At 49.7% G+C, this 18072-nt stretch overlaps 1 protein-coding gene across 8 annotated transcripts in view; it reads left to right on the forward strand.

Annotated features, from left to right (window-relative positions):
* Window positions 1-80: 80 nt before the first annotated feature.
* Window positions 81-18072, forward strand: part of GLT1D1 (glycosyltransferase 1 domain containing 1) — a 157526-nt gene continuing 139534 nt past the window's right edge. For 5 of the 8 annotated variants that reach the window (XR_004353093.1, XM_032653985.1, XM_032653982.1 and 2 more), the window contains exons 1-2: window positions 81-557; window positions 671-945. Coding sequence is in view for 6 of the 8 variants with exons in the window: in XM_032653985.1 (XP_032509876.1) it covers window positions 818-945 (128 nt within the window). In the remaining 2 variants the exon portion in view is untranslated. Of the gene's footprint in view, window positions 558-670; window positions 959-12017; window positions 12246-18072 lie in introns of those variants that run through there. The other 3 variants (XM_032653986.1, XM_032653981.1, XM_032653984.1) reach the window with 3 other exon arrangements.

Here is an 18072-nt window from a genome sequence, read left to right on the forward strand (position 1 = left end):
GCCGTGTCGCCCGCCGGGACTTCCGGTTCCGCCCCGGAAGCCTGCCCGGGCGGGAGACCTGCTTCTGCTAGCGGTGGTGCCGGAGGGCAGGAGTGTGACCACAGAGAGGTTTTTAAAAGTGAAATCAGAGGCAGGCCCTCCGAGGTTCCGAACCCAGACTTCTTACGGAGGCTTCGGCCTCTGCCAAACCAACCTCCAGGCTGGTTTGCTCAGGCTGGCCCCTGCTCCCGCGCCCGGCCTCCTGCCTCCCTGCCGTGGGAGCAGGTTTCTCTGTGCTCTGTTGACATTGGGAGCAGAGAGTTCTTTGTGGCGTGCGTTCTGTGCATTGTAGGATGGGTAACGGCATCCCTGGCCTCTACTGCACTAGATGGCTGTGCCACCCCGCTCCCCAGTTGTGACAATCAAATCTGCCTCCAGACGTTCCCAAATGACCCGCGGTGGAGCAAAGTCGCCTGCACTGAGAACCACCACCTGACAACAAGCTCAGAGCCTTGTTTCCTTGTCGCATGGCTGGCCTCCTGTTTTCCTTCAGCCCTCAACTGGAGTGGTGACTCCTTGTAAGCATTTCTTGACCACCCCTTCTAAAGTGGATCCCACGCCCATCCCCTTACCCTGTTTTAGTTTCCCCCATGGTAACTACCACGTTTTTTGTTTATTCCTTTCTCCCTAGCTTGTACATGGTCCCCACAACGATGAGCTCCATGGTGGCAGGGTTCTTGTGTCTCTTGTGCCTCACCATGCCCTCCAGCACCTACACCAGTGTGGGACGTTACACCGGAGTGGAGCGGAAGAGTGTTCTCCAGAAACGGCCTCCAGCATGGCTTCAGAAATTGGGACCCAGGACTGTCATAATTCAGTTCATCTGAGACCATTTTGTCTTCCTCCTCCACCCTTAACTCCAGCTAAAACCAGGATGGAGCAATTGCCTAGGAAGTGGGCTTGCTGGTAAGTCATCTGGGTAAGTAGTCCTTCCTAAAAGGCTTGAAGTGGCATGCATTAACTTTATTTTTCAAAATGTCTGACATCTTGACTGTTGCCTAGCAAGGTGCTGGCACACAGTGGGCAGTAGATACATATTTAATGAGAGAATAATCGGATGCCAAGATAGGACTTATCCCACCCTTTCCATTAGTGCTAATCATCTTCAGCTGTTAGCTCAAATGTCACTTTCCTGATCTTCCCAGATTAGAACAGATCCCCCTTTTATATGTTATTAGAGCACAGTGTACGTTTTTCTTACACCACACCCATTATAGTTTATAATTATTTATTTTGTGAAGCTGTTTAGTAGCTGTCTTCAAAGCTAGGAGGGATGAGATTTTGTGTGTTTTGTCCGCTACAATATTCCTAGAATCTAGGACAGCACTCGCCAGTGATAGATACGTGTGGAATTAACTGAATAAATGAATGATTGAATATTTGTTGAATTGTAAATGGTGCCGGAAGAAAGTCTTACGTTCACCTAATTTTTTTTGAGACTCTCGTGATCTTCTACAGCGTGTATTGGTATCCTAATTTCGCTAGTGGAAAAAGCAAACCCCTCAAGATTCCGGTCTAGGATCACACATCTCATAGGCATTAGAATTCAGACTTGAGTTAAAAGGCTCAAAACTAATTCCTAGTCCAGCACTTCTTCTACACCCCAGCTGGTACATACGCCAAAAACTCTGAGTGTTTTAAGACTGACGGCATGATACGCTCAGGCAAAGAGCAGAATAACGTTAAACGTGGAATGAAAATAAAGCCATTCAGCTTGAATCATGTGGTGACTTAGTGGTGACGCTCTGCCCAAAACAGATGTGCCATTTTGGATAACAGCAAGCTAACCCGGTTGGGTGGTCTTGTTTAAGAAGGATAAAGCCAGGTGAAAGGGGGGTGGGAGGTGGGAGGCAGCAGTTACAGAGCTTAGGATGTGCACCCAGGACTCGTGAGCACTTGTTGCTGGTCTGTGGGAGGTCTGCTATGCACCCCAATCTGGGTACCCAGAGGCTGCAAAACAAATCCAGCGGGCAGAAATGTTTTCATTTGGTTGCGATGTTTAAAAGAAGCGAACCAAGACCATATAATTCAAGATTCCATTTCTATGAAATGTCTGGAGTAGGCAACTCTATAGGGACAGAACGCAGACTGGTGTGTGATTGCCAGTGCTGGGGGGAGGGGAAGATTGGGGAGTGACCGCTAAAAGGTGTGGCGTTGCTTTTTGTAGTAATGAAATGTTCTGAAATCGTGGCGATGGTTGCACAACTCAGTGAATATACTAAAAACCATTGAATTGTACACTTTAAATGGATGAACTTTAAATGGATGAACTTTAAATGGATGAACTGTATGGTATGTGAATTACATTTCAATAATGCTGTTACCAAAAAAAAAAAAAAAGTGAGCCAACAGTTAAAAATAGGGAGGTTTCGGGCTTCCCTGGTGGTGCAGTGGTTGAGAGTCCGCCTGCCGATGCAGAGGACGCGGGTTCGTGCCCCGGTCCGGGAAAATCCCACATGCCGCGGAGCGGCTGGGCCCGTGAGCCATGGCTGCTGAGCCTGCACGTCCGGAGCCTGTGCTCCGCAATGGGAGAGGCCACCACAGTGAGTGGCCCGTGTACCGCAAAAAAAAAAAAAAAAAGGGAGGTTTCACATATAAATTTGGATGCCCTGCTGCTCTTGAAAAAACAGGCGGGAGCCCTGGCAACACTGGGACATGCGACTGCCTGTGACACTAGTGACCTCCTCCCGCCCCTGCGTGAACCACGCCTCTGGTATTTGTGCCTTTACACATTCTTTGCAGGTCACAGTGCCAAAGGGCTGAGACTGTGACCTGCTTTGGTGAAGAGGCTGTGGCAGAAGCGTCCCTGAGCCAGGTCTGAACATAAACCTTAGAATTTATTTTGCGACTTGGGAGCCCTGAACCAGCTACCTTGCTGGAGAGACCACGTGTTGGGGGGGATCCTGCAGCTACATGGAGAAGGGGTCCCGGTGCCTCAGCCTCCCAGCCCACCTTCCCGATGAAGGAAGACACACAAGTAACCACCAGCAAGACCAACGGGACAAACTGCCCGCCTGAGCCTCCACCCAGCTCGCAGAATTAACAGATGCGGGTGAACAGATTAAATGATTGTCACGTTAAGCTGCTAAGTTCTGGGGAGGTTAGTTAGGCAGCATCAGGTAATGAAAACACGCCTGCCTTCCCCCAGAGCCATGATCTGCCGGCACCAGGTACCTGCCCCTACCTTTAGACGGGGCTTACACAGATCCTCCCAACTCTCTGTTGTCTTATTTTTCTCCCAGTAGAGAAATTATTCCCCATATCTGCACTGTCCACTGCCCAACTTAAATTCATTCAAATTTCACACAGTGAAATACTTTGTTTCTCAAATCAGACCAGCCACATTTCAAGTGCTCAGCGGACCCAGGTGACCAGGGGCTGCCATATCGGACAGCACAGTACTGGTCACTCCACCGCTACAGAGACTTCTGCCGGACAGCCCTGCTCTGTATTAATGTGCAGTGGGCCCGATTGGCTACTTGTCACCAACATCCACACCCTTTTTCTCCCTGCTCCCCACCAGCTACCCATAGAGCTCAGAAGAAACTAGCTTCATCCTTGTATCTGGATCTGACTAGTCAACACCAGTGCTAAGTCTCCAATGCGTCTTCACGGTGTTCAGAAACCCGGACTCTAGCCATTCTGGATGTGAATTTCCCCTGGGGCCCAGGAGAAGACAAGTGACATAGATGGGCCCAGCCAGCCTGAAGGAAAGGACTCCAGTGACTGCAAGAGAGATACACCCTTCCAGACCAGGCGTGAATTAGGACGCCCATAGCCCTAGTTGCCGGCGGGGGGCGGGGGGAAGCTATTTCACAATCATGTGATAAACCAGTGTAGGATGAAGCCAGGTGTGTGGATAGCACAGTAAAGAATCAGAGGGCTTCCCTGGTGGCGCAGTGGTTGAGAGTCCGCCTGCCGATGCAGGGGATGCAGGTTCGTGCCCCGGTCCGGGAAGATCCCACATGCCGCGGAGCAGCTGGGCCCGTGAGCCATGGCCACTGAGCCTGCGTGTCTGGAGCCTCTGCTCTGCAGCGGGAGAGGCCACAAGAGGCCACAACAGTGAGAGGCCTGCATACCGCAAAAAAAAAAAAAGAATCAGAGAGATGTCACGTAACAAAAGATAGTAAATTTGACATTGCTTAAGCCACTGTGTTGGATTTTCTGTTACGTGTAGCCCCAAACCACCTATCGTGATTTGATCAAAAAGTGGGAAAATAAAAAATATAAGGGGAGGGCAGCCTGATATTTCTCCCTACACACACAGCCCAATTCGCTCTTAGAGTTTTCTCTCAGAAAACTGCTCGCAGGCTTCAGAGACCAGGCTTCAGTAGTTGTGGCATGTGGGCTCAGTAGTTGCGGCTTGTGGGCTCTAGAGTGCAGGCTCAGTAGTTGTGGCACTCGGGCTCAGTAATTGTGGCTCACGGGCTCTAGAGCGCAGGCTCAGTAGTTGTGGCTCATTGGCTTACTCGCTACGCAGCATGTGGGATCTTCCCTGACCAGGGCTCGAACCCATGTCCCTTGCATCGGCAGGTGGATTCGTAACCACGGCGCCACCAGGGAAGCCAGAGTTTTCTGCCTGGCCCCTGTGATCAGTGAGCTTGCAGCCTGTGTACTAAGCCCCAAGAATTGAATCCTTAAAAGAACTGATAGTTGATGTACGTTGAGTGTCACCACTTTGTTGGATATACTTGTGATACACCCCCTGTTCCTGAAAGTAGTTGTGTGAGTCTCTCCCATGCACCTAAAATAATCAAGTAAATAAAAGACCTAACTCACACAGCAGGCGTCCAGGGATAGGTGACACCGTCTTATCAAGTTTTACAGGCGGCCTCTTTGCCTCCAGGGCCCTCTGGGAAAGAGGACCTTACCGCAGGTATGCTTGTGGTGTGGACTAGAATTGGAAATGCGCTGTTTGCTCAAAACCCAGGGCCCTTCCTTCTCCGCCGTCACCCTGTCCCCTATGCCTTTCTCAGAGCAGAACTCAGAGAAGATGCTCTCTGATGGGAGGTATTCAGAAACCACCCAAGGTTGAGGACATTTCAGGGGCTGCCCAATTTCTCTTTTTTCGTGATATTTCTGCTTCTCATTTCACATCTGCATGGCTCAGCCCTTGCGACCAGACTGTGGCATGTGCCTACTCACAGTTTCAGCTTCCTCAAAATGCTGGTTTACAGATAGTCATCATGGATTTTCTCTACCTCCACGCATCACTCGCTCGATCCACAAACGGCTGAACACCTTCCCCACATGTCGTGACGGCTCATCGTCGGCGCTCACGGCCAGTGCTTCTGCTTTTCTGTGTCCCAGTTCCCTGCAGAGGGACTTAAGCCCAGCTCACCTTTGTGCATCAGGCCATGGCATAGGTCATTAGCTAAAGTCGCAGGCCATGTCATCGGTCTTTCGACTCTCCTCAGGTGTGGAAAGTTGTCAGAAATTCTGTTTATCGCAGGGAGTCCCTATTGCGATGGTTCTCTCTGGCTGGGGATAATCTAGGCAGAAGCAGAAAGTAGAAGGACTAAAAACAGAGCCAACCAATGGAACGGAATCAAGTCTTGTTTTCTGGAGCCCAGAGCAAAGCCATACCAACCTGCCTTTGTGAGAATGAGTTCAGCTTTCAGGATGACTCGTGTTTTACTTTTATGGAAGATGTGAGAGCATGTGACCAGGAAGATGGGTTTTGATTTGACTGTTTTGAAGCACTCGCTTTATTTGACCTTTGGAGTAGCAACCTCTCCTTCTTGGGTTCTTTCCCTCCTGGGTTTTAAAGACCTACAAGACATCTGCTAAAGTCAGGCATTCACAGATAAAAAGAGGGAGGTATAAGAGGGAGTGAGAGAGTTAAGTGAAAGAAAGTGAACTTCTGTTTCTTCCTATTTGAAGTACAAGATGTGAACAAATGTGGGACCACGCCTAACCATTCTCTTCTAACTACCACTTAAAAAAAATTCCTTATATCTTAATTTGTGTTGCAATCATAAAATAGATAATTAGTACTTGTAAGTGTATTTATTTTGAAAATTAGGCCTTACAGGACAGATCAATGGAGATGAATCCAAAGGATAAAAATTGAAGCACATACATAAAATAATTCATCATGTGATAATTAAAGGCATTTCCAAATCCATGGGGAAAAAGAATGGATTATTCAATAAATTCTGTTGGAAGAAAGTAAATATGGGGAAAATTGGCTTCACATATTGTACTGACATAAATTCCAGACGGATAAAATATTATCATGGACAAATCGAAAAGATAAAAGCGTTAAGAGAAAACTGGGCAAATATAAAATCTCAGGAGGGGAATGCTTTTCTAAGTCTAACACTAAAGCCATAAAGGAAAAGTTAATTGATTTGACTCCATAAAGATGTAAAACTTATCTGTAAAAAAGAAAAGAACCATTGCAGTTAACAGCAAACAAACTGAAAAAAAAATTGAAATACATATGACAAAGTTGCTGTCCTGTTTTACAGAGTTCTTTGGAATCTTATGAAATGTGTTGGATAAGCGTCCCGTAAATAAAATTGGCAAAGTGAATGTCCAGGCATTATGGGGAAGAGCTGTCCCTTGGGCCTAGTCAGCATCTATTCCTCCTCTGGTAAGAGAACCTGGATATTCTAGGGAAATCAATGCTCTCTCTGGTTCAGGTAGGACTGGCTGGTCCCCTAGGCTAGGAATGGTCGTGTGACCTAAGCCCATCCAATCAGCAGTAGTCCATCTATTGCATTACAGCGGCTGGTTCAAAGATGGACATGCGACCCAAATTGGTTTAATCAGAGCTAACCCCATGACTTACTCTGGAGTAACCAGGAAAAAACATTCCTCTTTCTGCTAGATTTGGAATTATAAAAGATATAAGCCTGGAGTTGCTGGGGACCATCTTGTGAAACCCAAGAATTAAGCAACCCAGAAGAAGGTTGAAATGAAGTGAGAAAGCCCTTGTTTCAAAATGACATTTTCTAGGTCTTGGTTCTGACCCTGGCTTAAAGTAGCTTCCCGCCCCACCCTGGACATTTCAACTGTGAGCCCATAAATTCTCATTCTGATTAAGCAAGAGTGACTTTCTGTCATCTGCAATTGAAAAAGCCCCAACTAATACAAGCAATACATACATATGCCTGCACAGAGAGAGAAAAGAAAAAATACAGTGCCCTTCAGGAAAAGAAATCAAATTTCACCGATGATTAAAAATGCAAAAAGAGGGATGCTTTGTCCCTTGAATGGAGAAATACCCAGTGTTCGCAGTGTTTTGGTAGGTGAGTGTGCGTGTAAATGACCAATGCAGAGTTACGTTGTACGACTGTCCTGGAGGACAATTAGTCACTTGTGTGAAAACCACATTTGCCTACACTTTGAAAGTGCAGTTCCATTTCTGGGAACTTAAGAATGTGCGCAGAGACTTAGATATAAAATGTTCATTGCAGTGTTGCTTAAAATAGCAAAAAGATTAGAAATAGCAAAGATACACAATAAGAAGGCGTCGGTTAAATAAATTACAGTGCTGGCATACACTGGAATGTTATGTAGTTACTCGCATGATACTGTAGAAGTAGGTTCTGAGAAGTGTTGCTGGTATGTCATTGTATTAGTTTTCTGTGCTGTGTAACAAATGACCCCAGCCTTAGCGGCTCAGACAACAGGCACCTATTATCTGGCAGCTCTGCAGGTCGGGAGACTGGGCACGCCTGACTGGGTTGTCAGCTCAGGGTCTCACAAAGCTGACAGCGAGGTGTGGATGGGGCTGAGATCTCACCTAGAGCTCTTTCCAGCTCCTGTGCTTGTGGCCAAGTGTAGTTCCTTGAGGTCGGGGGGTTAGGGGGGCCCATCTCACGCTAGCTGGCAGTTGGGGGCTGCTTTCAGCCCCTCGTACCTGCCAGTACTCCTTGTCACGCAGCCCCCCTTTATCCCCAAAGCCAGCAATAGAAAATCTCCCTGACATCGTATCCTCTCTCATACTTTGCATCTTTCCAACATCAGGAAATGCCCAGTCCCTTTAAAGAAACAGCTCTTGGGTTTGACTCACCCTGCATATCGAGGGCAACTGATTTGGGAATTGAATCACTTCTACAAATTCTCTTCACAGCACCACCTGGATGGGTGTTTGAACTGGAAGAAGGTGTAAAACAGGAGGTAGGAAATCTTGGGGGCCAAGTTAGAGCTTTGCCTATCACAACTGCAAAAAGAGCAGTTACTCCCCCCACCCGAAGTGTAGAGTGTTCCTATTTTTTTGTAACAATCACACACAAAAAAAACAGGATAAAAGTCAACAACTGAGTCCAAAAGAGAGCCAAAGAATCATAATAAAGAATTCGCATTGCCTGTGTTACTTTGGGAGGTCTCCTGCTTCCTGTGTCTGTTTGCTTATCTGCAAAGTAGTGAGAACCATAGTGCCTACCGTCTAGGACTGGGGGCGGGGGGACTGAGGAGTATGGCAGAGTGCTTAGAACAGTGCCAAGCACGGGTGAGCACCACTACTACGATGATTATTTGTGAAGTCTGGAAAAACTTGAAACCAAAGTGTTTATAGCCTTTTTCTCAGATAGCGGGATGCTGTGTGATTTTAAAATTCTGTTTTGTTTATCTGTATGGCTATGTAACAAAACTTGGTTATGTAATAAAAGTTAATTGAAATTTTTAAAGATTAACTATGGGCCTCTGCAAATAACAGGTTGTTACTGGAAGCAGTTAGAACATCTTCCCTTTAGTAAACCTCCAGTGTGCACAGAATTGGACTTGTGTCTCTTCCGTAATTAGAAATAGGAAGCCTTATGGCTGCACCAAATGCTGTCAGACTCACTGTCTCGTTCAGCAGTGCTGAGAATCTTTGGGGAGAGCATCCTCCTGCCGAAAACTTATGAAATGAGTCTGCGCAGACGTCAGAAGAGCAGTGGGAATCACAGGCCTGCTTTCTTGCCCGAAGCTCAAGGGAAAAATCACTCACTCCCCGTTGATTTCCACATGTTCATTAAACGACACTGGAGGGAACTAGTTACTTTCAGACCAACAGCTTTGTTTTTTTGCATTTGGTCACTTTCAAGTGCTGTCAGTGAAAGCCAGAAAAAGGAAACATAACCAGTGCCCTTAAACCACAGTTCAGTTCTGCATGTATCTTTTTTTTTTTTTTTTTATGAAGATCTCTCTCTGTCTCTGTCTCTGTCACACACACACACACACACACAGCATTTGTAGTTCTCAGTACTATGGAGAGGAATGATGGGGCAAAGATGGAAAACTCTGATGGAAATAAGCAGAATGCCTCACTTATTAATATCATGAAAGGAAAAAAAAGAGAAAAAGATGTCAAGTGTTGCTTTTTTTTTTTGGCTGCAGCACGTGGATTGCAGGATCTTAGTTCCCGGATCAGGGATGGAACCCAGGCCCTCGGCAGTGAGAGCGCAGAATCTTAACCACTGGACCTACAGGGAATTCCCCTGAAGTGTTGATCTTTATCACAGACCCATTTCTAAAGTCAATATGCCCACAGTGCCCTCCCTTGAAAACACTATCACTTTTATACAGGGTAGATAATTTTCCCTGGTGCTAGGAACTAAAGAGATGGTCTGAGCAAACACTATGATCAAAGGAAAAACACATTTTTGTCTACAAATATTTTAAGACCCTTATGTTAGAAGCATCTGGAGAAATCTCCTGAGATGCCAACAACCTTTTCTGTTCCACCGCCCCTCCGTAATTATTTCTACATTATTGAATAATAACACAGTTGTCTTCGTACTCTTTTATATTACCTACTTGGGAGAATCATAAAGGACTTCATCAAAATGAACTAATTAACTATGATACTGTTTATAGTTCTTATTTTCCAAATGGGTAAACGGAAGCCATGAAAGGATAAAGTTATGGGCCCCCAAAGATATGTCAGAATCTCTTACCTTATGGAACTGGTGTATTCCAGAAAAATCGAATAAAAGCCAGTTTCAGCCCGGAAAATCCTATTGTGGCAGCACTGACTTTCACTAAAGAAAAATCAGGAATGCACTCTCATGGGAATAAAATCTCACAACAGCAAATTCAGTGGTTTTATTTAATCCAGCAAACATCTATTGAGGGCCTTCCCAGTGCAGGATGTTGTCCCCAGCAAGCGGAGGTTAGAGCTGTGAGTGAGCTCAGGACCAGGGTGAGGGGTGGGCTGACCACTCCCTGATCATGAAACAGAATATGGGGTCAGTACAGAAGGGACAGAGAGCGTGGGGGGGAGGGGGAGGGCGTGTGTGGAGAACAGTCCCAGATGAATCACTGGGGGCCTTTGTACATGCAGCCATCTGTGAAAGGGGCCTCTGAAGTGGATTGAATGGTAGCCCTGAAAAAGATAATGTCCACATCCTAGTCCACCATTTTATTCAGGGCAGCAAGGTACCCAGCTAACAGACTGTATTTCCCAGCTGCCTTGGGTGGAAGATGTGGTCATGTGCACAGTAAGATAAAGTCACAGAGGCAGTGTGTAATTCCAGGAGGGGCCCTTAAAATGAAACGCACCATTTTGCCCTTCCTTCTTGCTGGCCTGTAATGTGAATGTGATGGGTGGAGCTCTGGCAGTCACATTGCACCTAGAGGCCATCTTAAGAATAAAGGCCAGGGACTTCCCTGGTGACACAGTGGTTAAGAATCCGCCTGCCAATGCAGGGGACATGGGTTCGAGCCCTGGTCTGGGAAGATCCCACATGCCACAGAGCAAATAAGCCCGAGCGCCACAACTACTGAGCCTGCGAGCTGCAACTACTGAGCCCACGTGCCACAACTGCTGAAGCCCACGTGCTCTAGAGCCCCTGCTCTGCAACAAGAGAAGCCACCGCAAGGAGAAGCCTGCGCACCACAACGAAGGGTAGCCCCCGCTTGCGGCAACTAAAGAAAGCCCAGGCGCAGAAACGAAGACCCAACGCAGCCATAAATAAATAAATAAATTAGTTAATTAAAAAATAATAATAATAAAGGCCAAACAAGACCATGCTGGAGAAGAAAGAGAGAGGTCTCTGTCCCTGGTGACTATGGAGCCAAGATACAAACTTCAACTTCTTCTAACAACAGGAATACAGATTGAGCTCACAAAGGAATTGCAATGCACTTACAACCACTGTGGTAAACTGGGGAGCTCAGGTCCCATCTGTTAAGCAAGGAGGCCACCTGACTGAGGGGGCTTAAATGCCCAGGTTCTTCCTTAAACCAAAACCTAAGCTGTAAATGCCTCAAGGTTACAGAATCGAAACCTAAAGACAACCAATCACAAAGAGCCAACTAGACTTTCAGCAGTAGCCAATCAATGATTGCCTTGCTTTGCTTATGCCTTCAGGTATAAAAGCCTCACCGCAGTTCCTGTTTGGGGGCCCTCCTGGCCACTTCCGGTTCTGTGCTACCCAGTTGGAGTAAACTTTTGCTCTAACTAAAACTTTAAATAGCCCTCAGTTTCTCTCAACACTTCTGAAGGGGCACCTGCTTCTTAGCTGTTTGCTGTGGGAAAGATGGCTGCTATTGCCCCATCTCTCATTTTCAAGAGATACCAGAAATCCCTGGTGGTGGCCCCATGGGAGTGGACACTGCTCACCCTGGTCCCCTTGGGAGTCCACCCATGGCCTCCTCTGGTCCCTGTGGCAGGGAATCGGCCGTCACCCCTGGTGCCGACCACCGTGGAAAGGGGCCCGCGGACCCCTGGTCCCCATGGCAGCAGTGCGCAGCCACCCTGGTCCCTCTGAGTGTGTGTGTGTGGGGAGCCTGTGGCCAACCCTGGTCCCTGTGGCAGAGGACTGCGGCCACCCACCCCTTGTCTCTGTGCGAAGGGACCTGAAATCACCTGTGGTGACAGTCCCCATGGAAGCAGACCTGCGGCCGCTCCGGGACCCCTATGGGAGTCCCTTCTGGTTCCCTTGGAGGGGACACAGGGATCCCCTGCCGCTGGTCCCGTGGGAGGGGCCCCGCGCCCAGTCCCCCACCCCCCGGACACGCCCCCCCCGCCGCCGCTCCGCGCGCCCCTGAGCCACGGCCCCGGAGCCGGCGAGCGCGGGCGCGCCCTGGGGAGCGGCGGGCGGGCTGACGGACCCCGGCCGCCCCGGCCCACGTTCCCGCCCCGCCCCGGGCCGGACCTTGGCGGGCGGTGGACGGCCGGGCGGCGGCGGCGGCGGCGGCGCCATGCGGCTCCTGTTCCTGGCGGTGCTCCGGCGGCACACGGGTAACGCCATCACGGCCCAGCGCGTCCGGTAGGTGCGGCGACGGCCCGGGTCCCGGCGGGGGCACCGGCCGGGGGCGCGGGGGGCGGCCCGGCCTCCCCGAACCGCGCGCCCAAACGGACCGGCCGGAGGGTGCGGGGCCCGGGGTGGCGAGGGGCGCGTGTCTGGCTCCGGCGCGGGTGCCCGGGACCCGCCCGGCGCTGCGGTCCTAACGCTCCCCCGAGGCCGCTCGGCCGCTGACGCCGTGGAAAGGTATCCAGGTGCCCGGCGCCTGGGCGGCCCCGCGAGGCAGGCCTCAGCGCGGCGGAGGCTGCTCGGCGTTCTGCGGACGCATCTCGGCGCGGCCGTCTTCACGGACGCTCCGTATTGATCGATCGTGAGCGCCCTAGGTTTGGGGAGGCGGCGACGGAACGCGAAGTCGGGGCTTAGAGACACGGCACGTCTGCGGGGACGGGAGAGAAAGAATACAAACACATGGCTATAAATATACAGTGATACCTATAGATCCGTGTACACACACCCGCGAGGGCCGCTTGTGCGCGTGCGCTGTTTTAGGCGGGATGCTCTGGGGAGGCCTCCTTCTTAGAGTGACGTTTGCGCAGCATCCTGGGTGCGACGAGGGTCCCTTGAAGCTGGGGCGGCCTGGCGGGGTGGGGGTGGGAGTAGGAGTGGACCAGGATTTCCAGGCAGAAGGCGCAGCAAAAGTGCAAACCAGTGTTACTGGACCTGCCATCCAAAGTAGCCTTTCCTTGGACTGCCCTGGCGGTCCAATGGTTAAGACTCTAAGCTTCAACTGCAGGGGGCACGGGTTCAATCCCTGGTCGGGGAACTAAGATCCCGCGTGCCTGCGAAGTGTGGCGAAAAAACAAAACAAAAATCCCACAAAGTAGCCTTTCCTCTTCCCCTCAGCCATTTCCACGTTCCCCACCTCCTTGCTTGGTTATCTTCTTAACATTTGTCTTTCCCTGCAGTTATCTTGTTTTCTAGGTTTATTCCTCCACTTTTTCTCTTCTCCCTGCTGGAAGGTAAGTCCCCAGGGCAGGGAGGGAGCTGATTAGTGCCTGAAGTTTCATAGCAGCTTTTTTTTTTTTCTTTTTTTTTTTAAGCAAACTGACTTGCTTCATGAAATGTCTCAACTGACTTCCCCTCTGTGGGCCTTCTTCCTCATCATCCAAATGAGTGATTGCGGCCACACCTCCCCTTTCACGTCCTGTTCTCCTAAAGAGCAGCAGCGACAGGATACATCAGTCTTCGGAAGTTTACGGTTAGGTTTTTCTCGCGAGGATTTTCACTGCACAGGTTTATCTTAAGTCAGTGGCACTGCTGTCACTCATTTGGAAGGCAGCTATGCTCACCACTGTTTATTCATTTATTTTTTTGGCCGTGCTGTGTGGCATGCGGGATCTTAATTCCCCCACTAGGGATCGAACCCCTGCCCCCTGCCGTGGAAGTGCAGAGTCTTAACCACTGGACCGCCAGGGAAGTACCAGCTGTCACCCATTTGGACATAAACAGCCAGGAGGCACATGGTGGTCTCTACCCTCATGGAGCACATTCCAGTGGGGGAGAGAGAGACTGCAGGATTAACCAGAAATGAAGGAGGTGACTGGGGCTGTGGCTTCAGAGGAGGACTCTCTGAGGAGGTGACATTCAGGCCAAGACCCCAGTGACAGAAGGAGGCAGCCACTCAAGGATCTGGAAGGATGGATGGACCTGGGACAGAGTAATAGCACGGACACAGGTCCTGGCGTCAGAGCAAGCTTGACAGGCTTGAGAAACAGAAAGAATCCATGCTCTCTGGCCTACGGCAAGGAAAGGAGGTCAGAGAGAGAGGGGCCAGTCCAGCAGACCCTGCACCCATAGTTTATGCTGTGGAAACTAGCGAGAACATCCATTGTTTAACACTGCACTCCTCACTCGAGCTGTACACCGGAGCCCCAATCTTCCAGAGGCTTGCAGCCACCAAAGTGCCCTCAGGGGAGCCAGGCGGGCACTTCCACAGACATTCAGCAGGGTGCAGGGCCCTTTAGTTACTTTGTTCTTTGTTTTCCTGGCTGTGCATGATGCAGAATAAAGATTGTTCTTTGTGCTTTGCTCTGTCTTCAGAGCCAGGCTTTGGTCTCCCCTTCACTCAGGAAGGATGGCTGGGGGTGGGGGGGAAGAAAAAGGGAAAAGCGGAAGTTGCTGGAAGACATCTTCTGTCTTGTGAAAGCCTAGGTTCCTTGAGGAGAGGATGCTCGGTCTCCTGAAGGGGAGGGCAGGGAGGTTTCCATGGTGACAGACTTCCCTGGGAGCCAATTACCAGGAAGCAGTGAGAACCAGAGGAGCTCCTCACACGTTCTCTGGGGAAGACCCCTGCGACCCTCAAGGGACCCTGGGCAGCAGCGGAGGGAGCCCCCCCCTCAAATGAGTACGGTCAGGGTCCTCATCAGTCTAGCAGGGGAGGGTGTCTGAGTTAATTAAGAAGGGACTTAGGGCTTCCCTGGTGGCGCAGCGATTGAGAGTCCGCCTGCCAATGCAGGGGACACGGGTTCGTGCCCCGGTCCGGGAAGATCCCACATGCCGCGGAGCGGCTGGGCCCGTGAGCCATGGCTGCTGAGCCTGTGCGTCTGGAGAGACCACAGCAGTAAGAGGCCCGCGTACCGCAAAAAAAAAAAAAAAAGGGACTTAAAAAAAGAAGAAACGAGTCTTTTCTTGCACACTCAAGCTTGTAGTTGTGAATGAACACCCGATACATAAATAGCGGTGCTGACTTGTGATGGGCACATCCGTACAGGACTGGACGTGTAGGATGCTCTGGGGAACCACCCCAGGCTAGACGTGGGATGGTTCAGGCATCGCGAACTGGTAGAAAGACACAGGCTCTGGAGCAGACCTGCCTTCACAAGGCGCCTTCCCTGCTTAAAATCCCTAATATCTAAGCCAGGTTACATAATTGCAGCTCAGACCTGCCACAGAGGCTTGTTATCAGGATCAAATATAAGTTAATACATTTTCAGTATTTTGAACCAGGCTTGGTGCTTAGTATGCACTTAATAACGTGGGCTATCCGTAAGAATATGAACCTGAGTTGGCGAGGCAGGGAAGGGTTAGTGTTGGGGCGGGGTGTCTCAGGCAGAGGGGCAGCAGGTAGGATGTGGGCAAGAGCGGATCCCTTCCCAAACTGAGTTGTGCAAACTTAGCAGTATAGAATGTTCTAGGTCATGGGAGCAGAGGCCAAGAGAATGTGCAGAGGAGGAAGGAGTGATTTTGCCCCCCGGGGACATGGAGACATTTTTGTTGTCACAACTGGGGGTGAGGGGCTCCTGGCATCCAGTGGGTAGAGGCCAGGTGTGCAGCTACACACCCTGCAATGCACAGAACAGCCCTACGACAAAGACTGAACGAGCTCAAAATGTCAGTGGTACCGAGGCTGACAAACCCCGCTCTCGGGGGAGTCTGCAGACGTGGCTGAGAGGCAGGTAGGATGCACGTCACACAGGACCTGCAGTTTTGTGTCAGGCACGGGATGCAACCACAAAACGCTATCAGGTTTATGTGTCATCGAAGGTGGTTTGGGCTGCAGCCTGAAGGGTAGATCAGGATGGTGGCAGAGGAGATGCCATTTGGAAGTGACATATTTAAGAAGTGAAATGCACAGGGCTTGGCAGTTGAATATGGAGAGTGTCAAACGACAAAACGAATACAATTTAGTAATGACGCTGATGCCCCTTATTCAAGGGAAAACAGTCCATGGATTGGGGGGCACAGCGCCTCCCAAGCGGCCTAGCCCTCTTCTGAGGGATTTTGGCTGAGAGCGAGTTTTATAGAATCTCAGAAGCAACAACATGGAAACAGGGCATGACTGACTAGGCCATCGGGGATTCCCTTACAAGGCAGCAGCCCCTATTTTTCTAGGGTCAGAGACCACGCCAAAGATGAGTCAGAGCATCGTGACTGATGTGTATTGTTGCCTTGACCACGAGGGCTGTCCTGTGCACAGACTGACGTACGCTGAGATTTGTGACACCAGCCGGGCCACGGGGTGGCCTCCACTTTGTGGGTCCTGATCTACAAATTAACTTCATCAAGAGTGAGGGGAAAAAAAAAAAAAAATCCACAACTTCCTTCATTATAGAGGGAAAATACTGAGAGAAAACCAAGAAAAGCTGGGTATTTGGGGTCTTTGTAGTAACCTTGGACCTCTGCTGTCTAGGAGTTTTTTAGAAGGTGTAGGTGATGGAGAAGGCATGTGGGGGGAATATTTGTCTGGGGATTGATAACTAGAGAGGGACTGTTTTATTGTCCATGTGGCACCTTACATATCCTTCGGTACAATCAGTCTGCCCTGGGTCAGGTGACTTTCCCTTCTAACCTAGGGGCTGTTTGCTAGAATTTTTAAAACCCTAATCAGGGCCTACTCTCTGGGGTTGTCTCCTAAGCACTATAAATGTTAGGAACCTGCATCAGAGGTTTTTTTCACCTCTGAACAAAAAGGAGCTATGCTTGGGGTATGCAGTTTGCTGGCACTGTTACATGGGCTCTTGTGTGGACGAGAATCAGGGAGCCTGGCCTGCCCAGCAGCGCTGCTCTCTGTGTCTCCATTTGGTCTGTGTCCCCATGGTGTCACCTGGGTCAGCTAGAAGCCGGGTGCAGCGAGGGGACCCACGGGCCCCCATTCACCTCTAATCCTCAGTTTCCAGAAGAACCAGGCAATCTTGAGGATCCTCTAAATCAGGCGAAGGGGTTCAGATCAGTTGCTAACAGTGAAGGTCGAAGTTTAAATTGCACGAGTCATAGATGTAAAAAAAACAAAAACAAAAGTCACACATTGCTTTAGTGACGAGGTAACAGGAGATCAGAGTTTCAAAGTGCGCCTCCTGCTAGGCTGAAATAAATAGCAGAGCTGAGCAGTTGGCCAGAGATCAGCCACCTGCCAGCCCAGAGGTATTTACTCTCTGACCATTTCCAGGGAGGGCATGCTGACCCCTTGCTCTAAACCGGACTATCAGAGGCTTGCTAGACTCCTGGGCCTCACACCTAGGGTTTGTCTGCAGCACTGCTAAGGGTTTAGGGAAATGCAGGAAAAGAGATGGAAAAGAAGGGAGTTCCCTGGTGGTCCAGTGGTTAGGACTCTGCACTTTCACTGCCAAGGGCCCAGGTTCAATCCCTGGTTGGGGAACTAAGATCCCGCAAGCCGCAAGGTACAGCCAAAAAAATTTTAAAATGGAATACGTACATACATACGTACATACAAAATAAGAAGAGAGAGAGATGGGAAAGAAGAAAAGGTGAAGGATTGAGGCTTCCGAGGTCCAGAGTAGGGAGTCCTAAAAGTCAGTGCTTGGATGAGCGCCCTGGCGCCCCAGTGAACGCAGCGTCCCCGAGCGACAGCAGCACTTTGTACAGCGGCTGTGACTTGTGTTTTCCTTCAGCCTTCGTCTGGAAGACGGTGTATAAAAGTATTTTTATTTGAATGGGAAGCACTTTAGATAGCAGAAGCAAACAAGACTTTCTGGAAACTCACTGGAAGGGGAAAAAAAAAAGGAAGAAAGACAAACATCGTGGCATCCAATGCAACCCTGACCCTACTGCCCAGCTGCCTTCTGCTGTGAGTGCCAAGCATATGGGAAGGAAAAAAGCCTGAGCCTATTCAAGTTTCCTACTTTTTCTTTAGAAGATGCCAAGGAAGTGATGCCGAAAACCTGGCCTCTGTGCCCCGGTGCCAAATCGAATCTCGGAAGCAGAGTTTTCGGTGAAGTAGAAAACAATAGCTGTATTGCTTTGCCAGGCAGAGGGGGCCACAGTGGGCTAATGCCCTCAAAAAACTGTGTGTCCCAACCCGGGAGGATTTGGTGAGGAGTTGTTTTGGCTTTTG

The sequence above is a fragment of the Phocoena sinus genome, chromosome 14 (genome assembly GCF_008692025.1).
Source record: "Phocoena sinus isolate mPhoSin1 chromosome 14, mPhoSin1.pri, whole genome shotgun sequence".
Classification (NCBI taxonomy): domain Eukaryota; kingdom Metazoa; phylum Chordata; class Mammalia; order Artiodactyla; family Phocoenidae; genus Phocoena; species Phocoena sinus.